The 22372-nt window shown below is 45.8% G+C and overlaps 2 protein-coding genes and 1 long non-coding RNA gene across 4 annotated transcripts; 1 reads left to right on the top strand and 2 right to left on the bottom strand.

The window, feature by feature from the left end:
* Positions 1–564: 564 nt before the first annotated feature.
* Positions 565–5109, top strand: LOC147979412 (uncharacterized). 2 transcript variants are annotated; one of them, XR_015599709.1, is made up of 2 exons: positions 565–658; positions 4554–5109. XR_015599709.1 is itself a non-coding variant. In XM_087516739.1 (2 exons), the coding sequence occupies exons 1-2, from the start codon at positions 4342–4344 to the stop codon at positions 4898–4900; spliced, it is 441 nt and encodes a 146-aa protein (XP_087372865.1). In that variant the 5' UTR covers positions 4119–4341; the 3' UTR covers positions 4901–5109. The 2 variants fall into 2 exon arrangements, 1 of the variants encoding a protein (XP_087372865.1); XM_087516739.1 differs by lacking the exon at positions 565–658 and adding an exon at positions 4119–4435.
* Positions 5110–6661: 1552 nt separating this feature from the next.
* Positions 6662–7162, bottom strand: LOC147979411 (uncharacterized). Its single transcript, XR_015599708.1, has 3 exons — positions 6988–7162; positions 6807–6908; positions 6662–6731 (listed from the first exon to the last, which is right to left on the bottom strand). It is a non-coding gene; the product is annotated as an uncharacterized LOC147979411 (long non-coding RNA).
* Positions 7163–7169: 7 nt separating this feature from the next.
* On the bottom strand, positions 7170–8748 carry LOC147979410 (serine/threonine-protein phosphatase 7 long form homolog). Its single transcript, XM_087515198.1, has 5 exons — positions 8731–8748; positions 8020–8640; positions 7682–7933; positions 7382–7602; positions 7170–7302 (listed from the first exon to the last, which is right to left on the bottom strand). The coding sequence occupies exons 1-5, from the start codon at positions 8746–8748 to the stop codon at positions 7170–7172; spliced, it is 1245 nt and encodes a 414-aa protein (XP_087371324.1).
* Between the last annotated feature and the right edge of the window lie 13624 nt (positions 8749–22372).

Here is a 22372-nt window from a genome sequence, read left to right as displayed (position 1 = left end):
TTTGACGAGGAGGGGGCTGGCGGAGAACGAAGCGGCGACGGGGCGGCAAGATGATCGGAGGAGTTGCCGCAACAGAGGCGGAGGAAGGGCTCCGGCGAAGGGATCGTCGAGGCCGAGCTTGGTCGAGGGTGACGAAGCTTGAAGCAGACAGAGGGGATAGGGGACGATCCCGATCGGGACGAGAGGGAGAGGGAGAGGGTCGAGGGAATCGGGTGCGACGGCGGGCATGCCAATGAGGGAAATTTTGACTATATTGACCTGTGGACGAAATCAATTCACAAAATGAACTGCCCGTGAAACTATTTCACAGCACTGACCCTTTTGTGTAGCGCCCGCCACGCAGGCGCCACACCCTACGGTGCAGCACCTAGCTCGCGGGCGTTGCATGCCAGTCCACCGTGGCGGTCCTTGGGCCCGCACCCAGCAGTGCAGCGCCTCCTAGCTGGGCACCACACATGTAATGTGCAGCGCCTAGCGTTCTGGCGCTGCACTGTGACTTATCCAGTGGCTGGGCCCCCCTCCCCCACTCCCCCCACCCCACACACCCCAACCCGAGCTTTACCCCCTCTCCCACTCTCTCCCCCTCTCAAATCCTCTCCCAAAACTTGCAAATTTGAAGAATTTGTCCGTGGATTTCGAAGTCATACCCTCCCTCAAGGTAATCTTCTCCGATCCCTTGTTTTGATCCAAGTAATGCTAGTTTGGGAAACCCTAGTTTTGTTTGGATCTAGAGATTTGCATGGAGATGTGAGATCTTTGTTTGCCAATTTCCTATGATTAGGCTTTGTTAGTATGTTAGGGTTATTCTTATGGGTGTTTGGTGCTAGGGTTATGGTTAGGGTTATTGTTAGGGTTAGGGTTAGGGTTATGGTTAGGGTTAGGGTTATGGTTAGGGTTAGGGTTAGGGTTAGGGTTGTTGTTTGATATATATATATTAGGGTTTGTATTCCGTGTTAATCCTTAAATTAGTACTCATGGAAGCAATGTTACGATGTGTTGTTTGAATGCTTATAGGGATGGGAAGAACATGTGTGTTTTTTCATCATGGGGACAAAGACGCCTTCTTGAAAGGCAATATTGAACCGGATCCGGATGAGCTAGATATGTTGTTTGATAGTAGTCCTAGCTATGCGGAGCTCTTGCAACAAGTGAGGAAAGATTTGAATTGGATGGACCCTAGTGATATCGTTGAGTTGGAGGGAAGGCATAATGTAGGTTTTGGAATGCACATCCGTTGGAAGACAATGCGTATCAACTCGGAGCAATGTTGGGTTGCATACAAGGAAACGGTGGCCGATTCACTTGACAAGGCTCTTGAGTTATTTGCAACGAAGAAGGTTGATTCAAGTTTGCATTTGGACTTGAACCGGAAACCCTCCCCTTTGGTTGCTAGTAGCCCCCCACCCTTGAAGCGAGATGAAATTGTTGAACCTCTTTTGACCCAAGAAGTGAGGCCAACATTGAGCCTGTTTACAAACAACCAAGATGAAGCTTTGCAAGAGGACAATGATGAGTATGCAGACGATGACATTGAAGTTGATCTCCATGACAACAATGTGGGTGATCTTGACAAATATCATTTGCAAGAGACAATGGACCATTCCATCCCTTTTTCCCGTGCATATGCATCGGATTCGGATGACGAAGGTCCCGATGAACAAGTTGATGAGGAGGGGTTCACAGTGAAGGAGGCCGAAGCTTTCGAGAAGGTATTCGGTCGGGATCACAAGACACCATTGTTCAAGGATGTTAGTCTCGCGGATGAAGCCGTTGTGGATGGTGGCAAATCTATATCTCTTGGGGTTAGGCCAAGCTCTCACCGTGATTTGGGAGACGACAAGAACCGGATTGGTAAAGGGAGTAAGTTCGAAACCTTCTTGGAATTGAAGATGTGGCTCGACAACTACTCGGTTACGCATTATCGTTCACACAAGGTGGTGCATTCGGACGTCAATGTGCGCTACACGGTTGCATGTGCATGTGAAGATGAAATATGTCCGTGGATTGTGCGTGCAAGACCATGGAAAGGAGGTCCCGCTTGGCACGTAGTGAGTTGTGTGCCAACTCACATGTGCCGAGGCAAAAGGGTGGATGGCAAGATTGTGTCCCAAGACCACAGACAACTCACGTCTGAGTTCATCGCTTACAGGCTCTCCAACTCAATATCCACACTTCCAACAATGAGCGTCCAACATGTCATTGACCTTGTGAAAGCCATATTTCATTACAAGGTGAAGTACGGCAAGGCATGGAAGGCGAAGCAAGCCGCATTTAAGATGTTGTATGGTACTTGGGAGGAAGCATACAACCGAATCCCTAGGTTGTTGTTAGCCATGGCCGCCACAAACCCGGGCATGGTTCATGTTGTCGAGCCTCATGGGCACCAAACAACGGTTTATGAAGGAAAGAAAGTCCGAGTATTTGGCCGTGCATTTTGGGCGTTCGAGCAATGCGTGAGGGCTTTCGAACACTGTAGGCCGGTCATCTCCATTGATGGCACGTTCTTGACCGGACAATACAAGGGCACCTTGTTGGTTGCGATAGCAAGTGATGCCAATAACCGGGTGTTGCCATTGGCATTTTCTTTGGTTGTGGCGGAGAACAATGACAACTGGGAGTGGTTTATGCGTCTTTTGAGGACGAAGGTGTTACCCGCTCAAAGGAAAATTTGTGTCATATCGGATCGGCATGCAGGAATTCTTAACGCAGTGGAGATTGACATTCCTGGGCATGCTCCATTGCACCATCGATGGTGCATGAGGCACTTTTGTTCGAACTTCTATAGGGCATGTGGCCTTAAGGAGTTGGCCGATGATCTTCAAGATTGTTGTCTTTCTTTCTCCGAGAAGCGGTTCACCACTTTGTTGAACAAATTGCTCGCACACAAAAAACTTGATCACGGGGGTCAAGACTTTATGAATAGGCACATTCCCCACCGGAACAAGTGGGCACGTGCTTTTGATGAAGATGGCCGAAGATACGGTCAAATGACAAGCAATATGGCCGAATGCTTCAATAGGGTGCTCAAAGGTGCACGTGGATTACCTGTGACGGCAATAGTTCAATACACATTTGACAAGATGAATGCGTACTTTCTAAAGTACTCAATGGAAACTGATGCACAGATAGCGGGTGAGAACCCGCGCAAGTACAAGTACAAGTTCCCACCCAAGGTTGATGAATGGTTAGAATTTCAATCACGAAAGGCGGACTCAGAAGAAGCTATATTATATGACAACGAAGAGTGGAAGTATGAAGTGAAAGAGCCAGGAGGAACCACAAACGATGGCCGGCAACATGGAGGTCGGGCTTTCAAGGTGTCGTTAACACAATGTGATTGCTCTTGCGGGAGGCCATTGTTGCTTCATCTCCCATGCTCACATTTGTATACCGTCGGTCGCGTTAGAAATGTGGACATCAATCACCCACGCACCGTGAGGGAGTTGGAGTTCTCAATCATGACGGTCAAGAAAACATGGGCTCCCCGCTTTCACCCATACTTTGACCAATCACAATGGCCGGAGTACCATGGAGTTCAACTATGGCCGGATCGGGAGTTGAAGGTTGTTAAACGTGGTAGACGTAAAACAAAGCGTTTTAGAGGCGACATGGACGGATGGGGCCATGGTGGCCGCCGCGAAGCGGGAAACGATCAATTCCAAGAGCCTTGTGAGAGCTCCCGTTGTGGGGAATGCAAAGGTCATGGCCACAACAAAAGAAAATGTACGAAACCAAGGAAAAGGTCCAAGAAAAATGATGCAAGCACTAGCCAACAAGGAGCTACACAAGGGAGCCAACCAAGTGGTAGCCAACAAGTGCCAAGCCAACCAAGAGGTAGCCAACAAGTGCGAAGGCAACAACGTGGTAGCCAACAAGTGCCAAGGCAACCAAGTGGGAGCCAACCTAGTGGTAGCCACCAAGTGCCAAGGCAACCAAGTGGGAGCCAACCTAGTGGTAGCCACCAAGTGCCAAGGCAACCAAGTGGGAACCAACCTAGTGGTAGCCAACAAGTGCCAAGGCAACCAAGTGGGAGCCAACCTAGTGGTAGCCACCAAGTGCCAAGGCAACCAAGTGGGAGCCAACCTAGTGGTAGCCAACAAGTGCCAAGGCAACCAAGTGGGAGCCAACCTAGTGGTAGCCACCAAGTGCCAAGGCAACCAAGTGGGAGCCAACCTAGTTGTAGCCAACAAGTGCCTAGCCAACCAAGTGGTAGCCAACAAGTGCCAAGCCAACCAAGTGTTAGTCAAAGAGGATCTAGGCAACAAAGAGGTCGGCAACTAGGACTTACAAGAGGCCGTGGTGGTGGTAGTCTAGGCCGTGGTGGTGGTCTTGGCCGTGGTGATGGTCTTGGCCTTGGTGATGGACTTGGCCGTGGTGATGGACAAGGGCAAGGTCGTTATAGAGGAATGTTTGGATACCTCGATGGACCATTTCCGTATGTTGCTCACTAACTATAATGTTTCAAATGTTCTTGTTTTCCATATGTTATTTTTTTTCATATGTTCCATTTGTTTGTATTGTCTTTACTAACCATTATGTTTCACTCATTGTAGGTATGGCGGCTTCCCAACCCAACAAACCAACAATGAAGGAGGATGGCGAAGATGAGATGGCGGAATGGTGGGAGAAGGCTGAGAAGAAGCTTAGAGATGAGGATGCAGCCAAGCTAAAGAAGAAAAAGGAAGAGGAGCTTGAGGAGAAGAGGAAGGAAGAAGAGATAGCGTCAAATGCGATGCGCGCTAGGGAGCAAGCATTGGTGAGGAAATGTGAGGAGGCACAGAAGAAGCGTCTAAAGGATTTTGAAGAAGGAACCATAAAGCTTTGGGCAATTGCAGCTGAAAAAAAGAGAGGGAGGAAAAGATATTCATGGAGAGGGTGGTTAAGGAGGCCCACCTCATAAGGAAAAGGGAGGAGGAAGAGGAAGAAGAGAAGAAGAAGAAGAAGGGAAAGGGGCCTTGCTCTACGCAATAGAGCTATGTCATGAACTACTATCTCTCCTCTTCGATTTGGTTGTGAACTACTATGTGTCATGAACTACTATCTCTCCTCTTCGATTTGGTTGTGATCTACTATGTGTCATGAAGTACTATGTATTATGAATTAGTATGTGTCGTGAGCTACTATCTCTCCTCATAGGAATATGTGTGCGTGTGCCAAAAATTTGCTAAGTATAGGTGCAACGCCTAGCTGCTGGGCGTTGCACTGCACAGAGTGGCGCCTAAGCGCTAGGCGTCACACTGTATAGTGCAGCGCCTAGAGCTGAGGCGTTGCACACATGGACTGAGCTAACCAGAGAGCAAACACTCTGGTTGCAAGCTACAGCCAGTGCAGCGCCTAGCACGGAGGCGCCACACTATACAGTGCAACGCCTAGCTGCTGGGCGTTGCACTGTACAGTGTGGCGCCACCGTGCTAGGCGCTGCAGTGGCTGTAGCTTGCAACCAGAGTGTTTGCTCTCTGGTTAGCTCAGTCCATGTGTGCAACGCCTCGGCTCTAGGCGTCACACTGTATAGTGCAGCGCCTAGAGCTGAGGTGTTGCACACATGGACTGAGCTAACCAGAGAGCAAACTTTCTGTTTGCAAGCTACAGCCACTGCAGCGCCTAGCACGGAGGCGCCACACTCTACAGTGCAACGCCTAGCTGCTGGGCGTTGCACTGTACAGTGTGGCGCCTCGATGCTAGGCGTTGCACTGGCTGTAGCTTGCAACCAGAGTGTTTGCTCTCTGGTTAGTTCAGTCCATGTGTGCAACGCCTCGGCTCTAGGCGTCACACTGTATAGTGCAGCGCCCAGCAGCTAGGCGTTGCACTGTAGAGTGTGGCGCCTCGGTGCGAGGCGCTGCAGTGGCTGTAGCTTGCAAACAGAATCATTATCAGGTAGAGATGAGGAAGGGAGAGGGGGACTTGGTGCACCCAGAGGGTGATTGTCATGGTTCAGAGTTCAATGTGGTTGAGCAGGGAGTTGAGGTCACCCTCGAGGATCCAGACCAGTTCAAACATGTCGAGACTGCCAATGTGAATGATCAAGATGAGGGCTTTAATGGTGAAGCTAATGAAGATCAAGTTCAACATTATGAAGACAACAAGTGCAACATAGAGGACCAAGTTCAACATTGCTAAGACATCAACTCCAAGTTCAACATAGAGCTAGTTCCTAAGACATACAAATAAAGGACTATGGCTGGTTCCTAAGAAGAGCTAGTTCCTTGAGCGCTTTTTGGCTGCTCCCCCCCTCTTGCTGGCTAACTTCTTGACCTTCCTAGGAAGAGGAACACGCTCCCGCTCCGGCTCCGGTTCCTCCACGTCATCGACATCGTCATCCAAATAGTCATCCAAAGCCGCCATCCGCGAGGTGCCGACCGTCCTTTTGCCTCTTTCGGTGAAGTCTTCAGGTGTGTACTTGTTGATTCCCTTTCTAGGCTTTAGTACGTATGCAGACCTAACCTGGTACGCCCCCAAGGTCATATCATCATCAGCAACCTATGCATCAACAAAAGATATGGAAAGACCGTGTGTGAGGATATAGTTAGCAATGCATCAACAATTGGATATATATGCTCATGCCATACCTCTTGAGTGACCACACCCACATCCTCATCCTCCAAATGATCACCATGGCTCTGGACCGAAGCGGGATCTGATGGTGTCGCCGACCTAGACTGTTCTGGTGATACATACTCGGGGTCACGACAACCAAAAAGGTTTGATAGCCGCCTTAACTTTTGGCCCTGGCGCTGCAACATGTACAAGTGAATGAGACATCGAACGTAGCAACACATGTTAAGTGCTAGTTTGAAGGAGATGTGAACCTTGATGAATGCTCGAAGTGCACCTTCTCCATCGCTTTTGCCAGCCGGGGTTGTTTCAAGAATAGTCTCGGTCTCATCAGCTGCTTTCTTGATCTGGGCACGCTATGAACAGAAATGGTATTAACGTGTTAGGCAAGCGAAGATGTGAATAGTGTGAATCAAAAGCAAAGAGGGCAAATACCACAAAGTTCATCATTGGAGCTGAAGGGATCACTGAGTTGCCTTTCCTGACTAATGCGTTGTACTGGTGTTGGGCTACCTCATCAAAAACAGTGGGTTCTTCCAAAATCTCCTCAGCATACGCCGGCTTGCATACCTCCACACGGGTACTTGCAAGAAACCATGTGAGATAGTTGTTGAACGCTACAGGGAGTGCTCACGAAGCTGGACTCCTTTTCCAGCCCTAGCTTGCTCCACACTAAGCGCAAACTGTACGACATACTTTCTGTGATGCTTGGCCCAATCCTTAATCTTCCGCTGCCTTTTCCTATCCAACCTGCAAGTTAGAAACATAATATTAGTAGCATCGAAACCGCCGAGAAGCTGCTAAGTACTCAAGGTTAATTATATCTTACGCGTGTAGCAACTTGTCCGTGTCCTCCCACTCCGGCGGATGTGCCTGGAACAAACCAAACTGACGGCGCACTCGATGTGGGAGGTGAAGCTCAACCGCCCAGTTGCATATGAGTGGGCACCGCATACGCCAGAGATCCCTATCCCTAGTGCACATCGGATTCAGCCTGAACTCTAAAGGGTCACCAAAACTATCTCCTGTTCCATACGGCTCCCATATCACCTGCAAAATGGGATAGAATGCAAAATTGATATCGAGTTGCAATAGAAGCATCATAATCACTTATGCCATGTCAATTCACCTGCTCAGGCGTGATCGCGTCAAGCTCACTCTGGTACAACTTGTACATGACCGAGGGATCATCTGTCGTCTCATTTATCACATCCCACTTGTAAGCCCAAGTGGGTAGCCATAGTAGGTCGCCTTTGTCGTCCCAATCATCGTACTTCACCTTCTTCGGACGTCCAACCGGCAAACGCTCCCAGCTCCATATGGAAAGTGCGAGCAAACAACCACCAATACCTCCAGATGACCTACAACAGGCTTCGTCCAACTGCACATAAAAGAGAACATGGTTCAATTAAGAGCAAGATCGCATTCATAATGTAGCAATGAAGTGAAAAAGAAACAACTTCATACCTGTCTATACAAGTAAGCCAGTGTCGCCAAACCCCAACTCCATTTGCTATCGAAGACGGTCAACGCCTTCAGCCACATCCATGGAGCATTCTTGCCTGTGCCATCAGCAAAGATAGTCCTGGATATCACATACCACATGTAGACATGAGCATATATCTTGACCGTGTCCTCATCAGCTTCCGGTGGGCAAGTACCAAAGTGCTCAGTAATCCACGTGAAAGTAGCACCGGCTGCGACTCTTTCCTTCTTCTTGTTTTCTGCTGCTGGTTCCGGAGGCTCCGGAGGAACCATACCGATAAGGGCATGCATCTGCGCGCGCCACCCATCGGAGTCGGTGCTCATACATAGAGGATTCCCATCGATAGGAAGACCGGTGATCATAGCAATATCCTGGAGCGTCACTGTCATCTCCCTGGTCCGTAGATGGAAACTGTGTGTCTCCGGCCGCCAATGATCAATAAGCGCGGTGAGTGCTGGAGCATTGTTGGGTGGCGTCGACCGTCTGACCATATGAATGAAAGGGAGAAGTCTTGTCTCCCTTACATACGATGTGTATCGCTCATCATAGCGCATCCACCCAAGGGTGACCCCGTGAGAACGAAGCTTCAAAGGTGCAACCGCCTACAAACAAACAATTCATAACATTACATATGGGGCATTTGTGTTTGAAATAAATACGAAATTCATAAAACAGGCCACTTTCATTATTACCCGCTGCTCCACCGCCATAGCGTACGACCGGTGTTGTTTGTCCCAGTGATCATCGAGAAGCCAAACCATCCTAACAATTTTGAAAGAAAGCTTTCTTGTCAACACGATTATCTTTTCAATACAAATAAACTAAAGTACGCCTACTAGATGCAAAATACAAAGCATATGTATCCAAACCATTCTTGCCAATACAAATGTAATTTCAATAAACTAAACTAAGCCTACCTCATGCAAGATTCAATACAAATATCTTTCCATATAAATAAAATGTCAACCTATGTATCCAAACTATATAAATAACATGTCAACCTATGTATCCAAACCACATTCTAGTCTAACAAGGGTTCCCCAAATCGAATACATGCAAGATTCAAACAAAAATTCCCTAAATCTAATACACACAAGATTCAAACAAGGGTTCCTCAAATCTCCGAAATAGCATACATTCTATAGATAGAAAGAAGGGGATCGGTGAAAAGTACCTTCTAGGATGGATTGGTGAAGGAATCCATGGGCCAAATCGTCAGATTTGATGATTTTTTAAGAGGGGATTGAGAGGGGGAGAGGAGGAAGCCGCCGGCCGCCTGTTCTGTAACTCCTCTGGAACGAATGGGTGGGGTGGAGGGGGGCAGCGGGCGGCTGGAATCTAAGTCACGGTGCAGCGCCTGCGGGCCGGGCGCTGCACATTACGATGCAGCGCCTAGCTCTGAGGCGCTGCACTGCTGGGTGCGGGCCCAAGGACTGCCACGGTGGACTGGCGTGCAACGCCCCCGAGCTAGGCGCTGCACCGTAGGGTGTGGCGCCTGCGTGGCGGGCGCCACACAAAAGGGTCAGTGCTGTGAAATAGTTTCACGGGCGGTTCATTTTGTGAATTGATTTCGTCCACAGGTCAAAATAGTCAAAACTACCGGCAATGAGAGGGTGAGATGGGTATCGGGATCGGGATCGAGCACAGGGAGTGCGAGCTAGGGTTAAGAGATTGAGGGGTGCGGCTGGGCCTTAGGGGATTAGATGGGCTGGCCTCGCTGGGCCTAGTGGCTGGCTCGGCTATGGGGAGGTTGGGCCGGCCCTCTTCTCTCTCTCTCTCTAATCTCCCACTTCTCTTTAATTTACCAAAAACAGTAAATAGCAAAGAAATAAAATGAGAGAAGGAAAGGGTTGGAGAAAGAATTTGGGTGTGCGGATATAATTTCCCCAGACTCATAAAAATATGAGTAATTTAAATAAAATGGCAACATGATTTTTAGAGAAAATAAATTCGCACATGTTGAATTTAATTCAACATGTTTGAATTTTGAAACCCATTCGAATGGATTATAAATGAGCTGAGATTTGAGGAGATGATCCCACACATTAGATGTGATTTATGTGCAGATTTGGAACATTTAAGGATAAAGTAAAATTGCAACTCAATTTTACTAAAGGCCTCAAAGGAAGAAAAAGGAGTTGAGTTGGATATAAGAGAATTGAAGAACGGTGCAAATGTGTTATAGATGATTCCAAGTAAATGGAATATTTTCATATAGCTCCCTAGTACTATTGGGAGTATATGTTAAAAAGAAAACACCATGTGAATTCCCTCTATTTAAATAGATGGAAAGATCTATGCAATTTATTTACTTGAGTTTTAAAACGGGTTGCAAGATGACATGATGCAATGCAAATGATGCAATGACGAATGCAACGAACAAAACAAATCACAAGACAAAACTCGAAAAACATGGAAGGCATCTGAAGTTTCGGTCTTGGGGCGTTACATGGAGGGAGACTATGAAGGAGTGCACAAGTGCGAGATCGATATTTAAAGAGAGGGGCGAGAACGTGCGCTGTTGCGCGCAGTAGCGGAGCCATGAAAAATAAATGAGCTACGGGGCCAAGCATTGCTAATCCTTTACGAGGAGGGCCAATTCATCAAGTTAAACCATTTTACCAGCAATTGTCTAATTATCACATTCATATTAGCCTCGATATATAGTGATGTTAGGGGGGGCAGGGCCCTTGCTGCCCCCTGTCTTCGCCACTGTGCGCGCGTCTGAGAGATGAAATGGAAGGCATGGATGATGAGAGGGGGACGTTGGATATATAATTAATGTAGGTGTATTAGCTATGTAATCCTATATAGAGAGGTATAGATTGATCAATGTGGACGGGAAAGAGAGTGAGACCTCACTAGATATATAAATTGATCGGTTTGTGTGGAAAACTAGGAAAGACCTAGCTATACACACACACACACATAGAGGAACATCGACCGTTGAGCATGCATGTGAGAGATAAAAAATGCCCGATATGATGGAGAGGGGGAGGTGTGTGTGTGCATGCATGGGAGACCGACCTAAAGAAAAAGATTGCATGTGTGCGATGGATAATGACGACTGGTAGTGTGTGTGCACGCATGCACGAGAGAAAGTTAGTGGTACAATTATAAAGAAAAGACGACTGTGTGGGTGTAAAAGACTAGGTGAGGTCATAATCAATGTAAAGTTGAATTCAAATATTTGAATAATAGATCATGATGTTTGAAACCCATGCATCCATGAATATAACTGAGATATGTGCTGTGTGGTTTGGAAACGAGCATGTTGTACTGTATACACATTGAACAAGGTCGAACTGATTTGAATTTGAGATACCGATGGCAGACATCGTTTGGCCACATTGCATCTGTGCATGGACACACTATTCTAATTGAAGATGACGGGTGGCTTTCACATCACATATCTATATCTATACCCCTATATATTTTTTATTTATTTTTTATATAGTGTGCGGATAACTTTAACTTTGAAAGATGGTCATTGGATGAAGCCAATCTGATGGTGCAGAGATAGCAAATTTGAGCACTACTTGCCGTTGGATATCATCTAGAATCCACCTGATTTTGCCACGTGTACAAACTAGAAGACTCCATGGTTGAACTAAAGTATAATGCACAAACCTAAAAAAACAAGCACTTCTTCTTTGTTCTAGAATCTTCCGTATCATAATTGCCCAAATATTTTTCTACATGATTTCCATTATTTGTTTTTACTTTATGCTTTACAATGCACAATTTCATGAATCTTAAAATAGATTAGTTTTCTTATAAAAACTAGATGATTTTGAATGAAATGAACTATAAAAATTAAACGAATATCTACATCATGCATATATGACTCAAAGTTTACATGCGACAATGTGGTATTTATTCATAATTTGGTTGCCAAATCTCATGCGTGCAATGCACGTGTACCTTACTAGTCTAAATGGTGTTTATGTGTGTGTTGTGCGTGTTAAACACATTGTACGTAGTATCATACATGGTTTAGATTCCAAAAATCTAGCTAGATCATACATGTACTATGATTTGAATTCAACATAAAATGGATATATATATTTGAATTTGAGATCGTATGTACATGTAGTTCATATTTATATAGGAATTTACTTCTCCTATATTCATGTCATGTGTTGTGAAGATAGTATTTAGATGGTTATATAACTAACCCGAGTACAATCCCATTAAAGCAGGGAAAATGTATGCAAATTTAGTCCATATGCTAGACAACACACAAAGTTTTGTTATTGTTGAGGGAAGTGCAAATTGTTTTGATACTGTACACATTATGTTTGTTGTCCCGGTTTTTTAGTTTTTTTGTTGTTGTATTTGAATGCATTTATAGTAATATAGTAAAACGGGACATGTCTCTCTCTAGTGATGAGGTGCGGATTGTCTTTTTTTTGGTTACACGTTAAGCTTATTCTCTCGAAATTTGAAGTCGCGCCTTGTTATGCCGAAATTTCAAGCTAGCATCTCTGTCTATCGTGCTGCGAAACTCCCGCCTCTTCAACCCATGCCTTGTTACTCGGAAATATTGAAGACATAACTTTGTCTATTTATGCTCCGAAAACTCCCTCCATCTCAACCCACGCCTTGCTATCCCAAAATTACAACGCGCTTGAAAACTCCCACCTCCTGCGAAATCTCAACATGCGAAATGCCCGCGATACCCCTGAACCGAAAGAACCGCCTAGCTCAAATCGGTGGGCGTAATTTCGTAACTTACCCCACATTACGAACAAGCGCGTCCCTAAGCCATGCTTCCCCACTCCCATCCCATCCGCCCACCCATTCGTACACCGATGCCACGAAAACCCGCGAAGCCCCACACCCTCCTCCTTCCGCCACCCATCCGGAGCCTCTTCCCCGACGACGTCGTCCACAACAACACCTCGACATCCCTCATCCACTCTACGAGATGAGGATCCATCGTCGATCTCGTTGTCCCGCCGGTTCAGCCACCCCGTCCACCACCTCCAAGGAGCTGCCCCGATGATCCCCTCATCTTTCATGCCACCTCCATTCCACACCGCCGTCTTCACCTGCACCACCGCAAGAGCAGCATCATCACCGTTTCATCGGATGAAGCTAAGGCCTAATCGGCGCCGCCAAAGAGGTTGTACACTAATCGTCGCATTTTATTCTTGATTCAATCTCACGGTGCTGTCGGCACTCGGTCCCGAGCCCAAATGGTGCGGCTCCATCCACGGCGGCGTCACCCGCCACTTCCTCCATGGCGTCGCTCCCTCGGCGGCGACGTCCACATCAGTAGGAGTTGCTGCTGCTTTAGCTCTCGCTCTCGCTGCTGCTCTACTCTTGCTCTCGGTCCCCTGTCTGATCTGCTCTTGCTCGCGCTGCTGCTCTCGCTCTTGCTCTTGCTTGCGATGCTGCTCCAATTTGGCTACACTTCAGTCGACCGAATCGACTTTTGGGTCAGTCGATTTTCAGGGGGGTGGGGGAATCGCCGGAGTTAAGGAAGAACCAGCCATAGCAGGGAAGGGAGCTCGCCAGAGAGGTACCCCACTATCTATCTAAGGGTTCAGGGTGGGGCGGTGGTGGGGTGGTGACGTGGGTATCGCCGGAGAAAAAGCTCGGCACAGGGGGGGCTAGAGGGATGGCCGGGGTGGCGGCGGACCAGCGGTGGGGAGTGGTTTCGGGGCAGTCGGGGCGGCGGGAGGCGGCGGTTTGGCTGGTGGGGGCTGGCGGCTCAGGAGGATGGAGGTTGAAGATGAACTGCTACATGACCAGCTGCCCCGGATCTCGCACGCACCGTTGCTAATGCTTTTCCGCTACTAGTGCGTTTAGTTTAGAGAGTAACATTCAGTTTCGACAGTTAAATTCCGTTTCAACAGTTAAGTTCAGAGATGAGCGGCTGATGTATTTTACATCTAGCACTTTCTGGTTATTTATTTTACGACATCTATTGGAGATGCTATTAGAATTTCACTCAGGTTAACATTGTCTCTCTTGTTCTACTTCAGCCTCGGCGTCATACAACTCACTGGAGCTGCTCCAACGATGAAACCCTCCATCACAGCGGAGCAGTACCCCGGGCTCCATCTACAGACGCCTAAGATCTTCATCCCCTCCTCTGACAGCCAAGTTAGCCGGAGCATCCTCACCGACCAACCCAATCACGCTGAGATCGACATGGCTTCGCCAAAGAGGTTATACACTTGTTGCATCTCTTTTTACTCTACATGTTATATATATTGTCCACTGAGCACACGTAGTAACGTGAAATACGATTATTTTATCCTACTATATGACAAGCAGTGAGGTACCAGGCAACTTAGCTATCTGTTATGGACTCTCTTGAACGCCATCATTATTTATCTCGGCGCGTTTGAGTTGTGCATTTGTCGATGTGCCTGGGAGTTGAGCTAGTAGGGCAGTGGCCTGGGTCCAAAGTAGTAGAAGTAGCACAAAATATTTTTTGAGTATAGGCTTTTCCTTGCTCAAGCCTGCCTACTAGAATCGCCAGTGCTTGAAAGGAAAAATGAAGGAAAAACATAGGAATTGGAAAGTTTCCTATGGTACTACTAATCATGCATTTTGTTCAAAGGAATGGAGCAAAGGAAAACTGTAGGATTTGTTCCTTTAGTGTCTCCTTGAAAGAAAAACCGTACGAATTTTAATTTCCACTTGTCCTCCTTTTCAAATTCCTATTCATGAAGCACAATACTAAGAGATAGTAGCATAATAGCATTATAGCCATACATTTTCTTGTGGTTTGACTTAATCTCACCATGCTTCTTTGCATCATGTGATCTTCCAATTGTTGTGAGCCAAACACCCAGATTGGTAGAAATCATGTGTTTTTAAATTCTCTGTTTTGCACGTGCATTCCTATCCTATTCCTGTCTATTTCATGTCCCTGCCTTGTTAGAATCCTCAAATTCAAACAAGTGTTTACACAATTACGTCTGTTACAGATATGTGTCAAACAAAACCTTGTGTGGTTTGTCCTGCTCCTACTGCGCTGTGTTCCACCCCAGCTCAGCTGCTCCAATGACAGAAGGGTTCACCATAGCAGGGATCCGCTCTCCAAACAGTCTTTTGCCGCCTCAGATCTTCTTCCCCGCCACCGGTAGCCACGACAACCGCATTACCATTATCAACTGAGCAAATGACCTTGAGGACTACACGGGTCCGCAAGAGAGGCCGCACTCTTCTGTGTCTACTTACGTTATGCTTTGGTTAAAATGATGACATGCTACTTTATCGTCGTGTTCACCTATTAGACTCCGAGTCAGGTCCAAACTAATGAGGAAACTTGAGTTTTTAAATGGTTGTGGGGAACATATTGGGGCAGCAATCAATACTATTTGTCTACTATCTGGTTAATCTTGTGTGTCTACTATGAGTCATCTTATAGGTGAATTATATCATGCCATAATTTTTTATTATGTGTTAAATTTGTCAACAATTTTAGTACATTCAATTACTCCTCTTGTGCATCAGCCATTCGGCACGGTCATGGAAAAATCTAGAGTGGAAACAGGGTCCTCAGAAGAGGATTCAGAGACATATGACCAGTCCTATCCCCCCCCGAGGTGCATGCTCTAACTTGGCAGGGTTATGTTGCTCATATCGTGCGTATGGTATCTTGCATTTCTATGTCATTTGCTTAGTTTAGACATGCTTTTTGTGAATGCCACCTGTTTAGTGTCTAATTACCATATATGTGAATTACGCAATGCCATCTTGTTGCAAGACATTATATATGTGAATTATGCAATGCTATCTTGTTGCAAGGCATTATATATGTGATTTATGCAATGCCATGTTGTTTAGCCAAGCGTCATATATGTGAATTATATCATGACGTCCTTTTTTGTATTTCTCTTTGCATTTGTCGACAATGTTTGTATATTCAACTGCTCTTCCTGTGCATCAGCCATTTGAATTGGTGATGGGGAAATCTGGAGTGAAAACAAGGTCTTTAGAGCAGACAATGCTACCTGCTGAAGGGGATATCTTGCTGGTTACAGATAGCACTTGAGAGGAGGATTCAGAGGCGGATGACCAGTCCTATTATCCCCCTGAGGTGTATGCTCAAACTTGGCAGGGTTATATTACTCATATCATGCATACGTTGTATTGCAATGCTTAGTTTTTATATCATATACACAATATTGAATACATCTCCTTAGTTGACACATCATAGATGTGATTGCCTTCTGCTCACTTGCTTAGTATATAAATGTCGGGGTTCTGGAGCGACATATGCCAAGGGATCGCTAATCATGGAGAGGGACAAGAGTACGCCACGGGGCTCTAGAAGTGGGAGTGAGCAAGAATGCATACGCCTGGAAATCTTACCCAGGTTTGGGGCTCCCCTAGTCCTGCTCTGCGGGGTATCCGCATGATCACTATCTCAACAAGGTAGCTACAAGCTTGCTCCTTGAGCTGTTTGGCTAGAGGAGGAAGAAGAACAAGGCTAGCCCTACTCCACTCTCTCTATGTGGGTGTGTGTGTGTGTTATAAGGTTCTGAACCCTTTGCATGGGTGACTTGGGGGGGTTTATATAGGCCTACCTCCTAGGGGTACAATGGTAATCCGGCCGGGTGTGGGACCCGGTCGTCAGTCTCTCTAGACGTCGGCTTCATTGCCGGCTGCTGGGCCCACCGCTTGGTGGGTCCCGCCGGCTGTCGTGTACTCGGCCAACAGGCTGTGTCCGCTGATTGCAGGTCTGGTTAATCACTCTGCACTATAGCTTTGCGACTAATAATGGATGCTTTATCGGGGGATGAATGGCTACAGTACCGCCGCCTGGTGGGCGTTCACTGTAGCCATTCCCCGTCTCTTCTGGTTAATGGCGCACACACTTTGAGGGGGAGGGGGCCGCCTGCTAGGAGGCGGGCTGCTCCTATTGAAGGAAATATGTCCTAGAGGCAATAATAAAGTTGTTAGTTATATTTCCTTACATCATGATAAATGTTTTTTATTAATGCTAGAATTGTATTAACCAAAAACTTAGTACATGTGTGAATACATAGACAAACAAAGTGTTACTAGTATGCCTCTACTTGACTAGCTCGTTGATCAAAGATGGTTAAGCTTCCTAGCCATGGAAAAAGAGTTGTCATTTGATAAACGGGATCACATCATTAGATAATGATGTGATTGACTTGACCCATCCATTAGCTTAGCACGATGATCGTTTAGTTTACTGCTATTGCTTTCTCCTTAACTTATACATGTTCCTATGACTATGAGATCATGCAACTCCCGAATACCAGAGGAACACTTAGTGTGCTATCAAATGTCACAACGTAACTGGGTGACTATAAAGATGCTCTAAAGGTGTCTCCGATGGTATTTGTTGAGTTGGCATCGATCGAGATTAGGATTTGTCACTTCGAGTATCGGAGAGGTATCTCTGGGCCCTCTCGGTAATGCACATCACTAGAAGCCTTGCAAGAAATGTGACTAATGAGTTAGTTACGAGATGATGCATTATGGAATCAGTAGAGAGACTTGTCTGTAACGAGATTTAACTAGGTATTCATATACCGACGATTGAATCTCGGGCAAGTAACATACCGATGATAAAGGGAATAACGTATGTTGTTATGCGGTTTAACCGATAAAGGTCTTCGTAGAATATGTGGGAGCCAATATGAACATCCATGTTCCGCTATTGGTTATTGACTAGAGACGTGTCTCGGTCATGTCTACATAGTTCTCGAACCTGTAGGGTTCGCACGCTTAACGTTCGATGACGATCGGTATTATGAGTTTATGTGTTTTGATGTATCGAAGATAGTTGGGAGTCCTGGATATGATCACGAACATGACGAGGAGTCTCGAAATGGTCGAGACATAATGATTGATATATTGGATGACTATATTCGGACACCGGATGAGTTCCGTGCGTCAACGAATAATTATCGGAGTGCCAGGGGGTTATCGGAACCCCCGGGGGAACTAAATGGGCCACATGGGCCTTAGTGGAGAGAGAGAGGGCCGGCAAAGGCAGGGTCGTGCGCCCCTCCCCCTCTAGTATGAATTGGACTAGGGAAGGGGGGCGGTGCCCCCCTTTCCTTCTCTTCTCTCCCTCTCCTTTTTCCCCTTCCTCCTCCTAGTAGGACTAGGAAAGGGGAGTCCTATTCCCACTAGGAGGAGGGCTCCTCCTCTCCTGGCGTGCCCCAAGGGCCGGCCGGGCTCCCCCCTTGCTCCTTTATATACGAGGGAAGGGGTGCCCCTACAACACACAAGTTGATCATTGATCCCTTAGCCGTGTGCGGTACCCCCTCCACCATAATCCACCTCGGTCATATCGTCGTAGTGCTTAGGCGAAGCCCTGCGCCAGTAGCTTCATCATCACCATCATCAGATCGTCGTGCTGACAAAGCTGTCCCTCGACACTCAACTGGATCGAGAGTTCGTGGGACGTCACTAAGCCGAACGTGTGCAGATCGTAGAGGTGCCGTACTTTTGGTACTAGGATCGGTCGGATCGTGAAGACGTACGACTACATCAACCACGTTGTCATAACGCTTCCGCTTACGGTCTATGAGGGTACGTGGACAACACTCTTCCCCTCTCGTTGCTATGCATCACCATGATTGATCTTGCGTGTGCGTATGATTTTTTTGAAATTACTCCGTTCCCCAACAGTGGCAGTCAAGCCAGGTCTATGCATAGATGTTATATGCATGATTAGAACACAAAGGAGTTGTGGGCGTGGGTATATCCATATTGCTTGCCGTCACTAGTTGATTCTTGATTCGGCGGTATTGTTGGATGAACCAACCCAGACCGACATTATGCGTACGCTTACGTGAGACTGGTTCTACTGACATGCTTCACACATAGGTGGCTGGTGGGTGTCAGTTTCTCCAACTTTAGTTGAATCGGATTCAATGAATAGGGTTGTTTCTGAAGATCAAAAAGCAATCACTATACCGCACTGTGGTTTTTGATGCATAGGTAAGAACGGTTCTTGCTCAACCCGTAGCAGCCACGTAAAACTTGCAACAACAAAGTAGTGGACGTCTAACTTGTTTTTGCAGGGCATGTTTTGATGTGATAAGGTCAAGACATGATGCTAAATTTTATTGTATGAGATGATCATGTTTTTTAACACAATTATCAGCAACTGGCAGGAGCCATATGGTTGTCGCTTTCTTGTATGAAATGCAATCGCCATGTAATTGCTTCACTTTATCACTAAGCGGTAGCGATAGTTGTAGTAGCAATAGTTGGCGATACGACAACGATGATTCGATGGAGATCAAGGTGTCAAGCCGGTGACGATGGTGATCATCACAGTGCTTTGGAGATGGAGATCAAAGGCACAAGATGATGATGACCATATCATATCACTTATATTGATTGCATGTGATGTTTATCCTTTATGCATCTAATTTTGCTTAGTTCGGCGGTAGCATTATAAGATGATCTCTCACTAAATTTCAAGGTACAAGTGTTCTCCCTGAGTATGCACCATTGCTATAGTTCGTCGTGCTGAGATACCACGTGATGATCGGGTGTGATAAGCTCTACGTTCACATACAATGGGTGCAAGCCAACTTTGCACACGCAGAATACTCGGGTTAAACTTGAAGATCCTAGCATATGCAGATATGGCCTCGGAACACTAAGACCAAAAGGTCGAGCGTGAATCATATAGTAGATATGATCAACATACTGATGTTCACCATTTAAAACTACACCATCTCACGTGATGATCGGACATGGTTTAGTTGATATGGATCACGTCATCACTTAGATGATTAGAGAGACGTCTATCTAAGTGGGAGTTCTTAAGTAATTTGATTAATTGAACTTTAATTTATCATGAACTTAGTACCTGATAGTATTTTGCATGTCTATGTTGTTGTAGATACATGGCCCGTGTTGTTGTTCAGTTGAATTTTAATGCGTTCCTAGAGAAAGCTAAGTTGAAAGATGATGGTGGCAACTACACGGACTAGGTCCGTAACTTGAGGATTATCCTCATTGCTGCACAGAAGAATTACGTCCTGGAAGCACCGCTGGGTGCCAGGCTTGCTGCTGGAGCAACACCAGATGTTGTGAACGTCTGGCAGAGCAAAGCTGATGACTACTTGATAGTTCAGTGTGCCATGCTTTACGGCTTAGAACCGGGACTTCAACGACGTTTTGAACGTCATGAGCATATGAGATGTTCTGGGAGTTGAAGTTAATATTTCAAGCAAATACCCGGATTGAGAGATATGAAGTCTCCAATAAGTTCTATAGCTGCAAAATGGAGGAGAATAGTTCTGTCAGTGAACATATACTCAGGATGTCTGGGTACCACAACCACTTGACTTAGCTGGGAGTTAATTTTCCTGATGATAGTGTCATTGATAGAGTTCTTCAATCACTGGCACCAAGCTACAAGAGCTTCATGATGAACTATAATATGCAAGGGATGGATAATACTATTCCCGAGCTCTTCGCAATGCTAAAGGTTGCAGAGGTAGAAATCAATAAGGAGCATCAAGTGTTGATGGTCAACAAGACCACTAGTTTCAAGAAAAAGAGTAAAGGGAAGAAGGGGAACATCAAGAAGAATAGCAAGCCAGTTGCTGCTCAAGTGAAGAAACCCAAGTCTGGATCTAAGCCTGAAACTGAGTGCTTCTACTACAAAAGGACTGGTCACTGGAAGCGGAACTGCCCAAGTATTTGACGGAGAAGAAGGATGTTAAAGTGTAAGGCATATTTGATATACATGTTATTGATGTGTACCTTACTAATGCTCGTAGTAGCGCCTGGGTATTTGATACTGGTTCAGTTGCTAACATTTGTAACTCGAAACAGGGACTACGGATTAAGCGAAGATTGGCTAAGGATGAGGTGACGATGCGCGTGGGAAATAGTTCCAAAGTCGATGTGATTGCCGTCGGCACGCTGCCTCTACATAAACCTTCGGGATTAGTTTTAGACCTAAATAATTGTTATTTGCTGCCAACGTTGAGCATGAACATTATATTTGGATCTTGTTTGATGTGAGACGGTTATTCATTTAAATCAGAGAATAATGGTTGTTCTATTTATATGAGTAATATCTTTTATGGTCATGCACCCTTGATGAGTGGTCTATTTTTACTAAATCTTGATAGTAGTGATACAGATGTTCATAGTATTCAAGCCAAAATATGCAGAGTTGATAATGATAGTGCAACTTATTTGTGGCACTGCCGTTTGGGTCATATTAGTGTAAGGCTCATGAAGAAACTCCATTCTGATGGACTTCTGGATTCACTTGATTATGAATCACTTGGTACTTGCGAACCATGCCTCATGGGCAAGATGACTAAAACTCCATTCTCCGGAACAATGGAGCGAGCAACAGAGTTATTGGAAATCATACATACTGATGTATGTGGTCCAATGAACATTGAGGCTCGCGAAGAATATCATTATTTTCTCACCTTCACTGATGATTTGAGCAGATATGAGTATATCTACTTAATGAAACATAAGTATGGAACATTTGAAAAGTTCAAAGAATTTAAGAGTGAAGTGGAAAATCATTGTAACAAGAAAATAAAGTTTCTACGATCTGATCGTGGAGGAGAATATTTGAGTTACGAGTTTGGTCTTCATTTGAAACAATACGGAATGGTTTCGCAACTCACGCCACCCGGAACACCACAACGTAATGGTGTGTCTGAACGCCGTAATCGTACTTTACTAGATATGGTGCGATCTATGATGTCTCTCACTGATTTTCCGCTATCGTTTTGGGGTTATGCTTGAGACACGGCTGCATTCACGTTAAATAGGGCACAATCAAAATCCATTGAGACAACAACTTATGAACTGTGGTTTGGCAAGAAACCCAAGTTGTCATTTCTTATAGTTTGGGTTTGCAATGCTTATGTGAAAATGCTTCAACCTGATAAGCTCGAACCCAAATCGGAGAAATGTGTCTTCATAGGATACTGAAAGTAGACAGTTGGGTACACCTTCTATCATAGATTAGAAGGCAAGATATTCGTTGCTAAGAATGGATCCTTTCTAGAGAAGGATTTTCTCTCGAAAGAAGTGAGTGGGAGGAAAGTAGAACTTGATGAGGTAATTTTACCTTCTCCCTTATTGGAAAGTAGTTCATCACTAAAATCAGTTCCAGTGATTCCTACACCAGTAAGTTAGGAAGCTAATGATGACGATCATGAAGCTTCTGATCAAGTTACTACCGAACCTCGTTGGTCAACCAGAGTAAGGTCCGCACCAGAGTGGTACGGTAATCCTGTTCTGGAAGTCATGTTACTGGATCATGACGAACCTACGAACTATGAGGAAGCGATAATGAGCCCAGATTACCCAAAATGGCTTGAGGCC

Source organism: Triticum urartu, chromosome 3A (assembly GCF_056163025.1).
Source record: "Triticum urartu cultivar PI428250 chromosome 3A, HENAU_Tu73, whole genome shotgun sequence".
NCBI classification, from domain to species: Eukaryota; Viridiplantae; Streptophyta; class Magnoliopsida; order Poales; family Poaceae; genus Triticum; species Triticum urartu.
The sequence above is the reverse complement of the archived record's forward strand: the minus strand, read 5'-3'. Positions and strand labels throughout refer to the sequence as shown.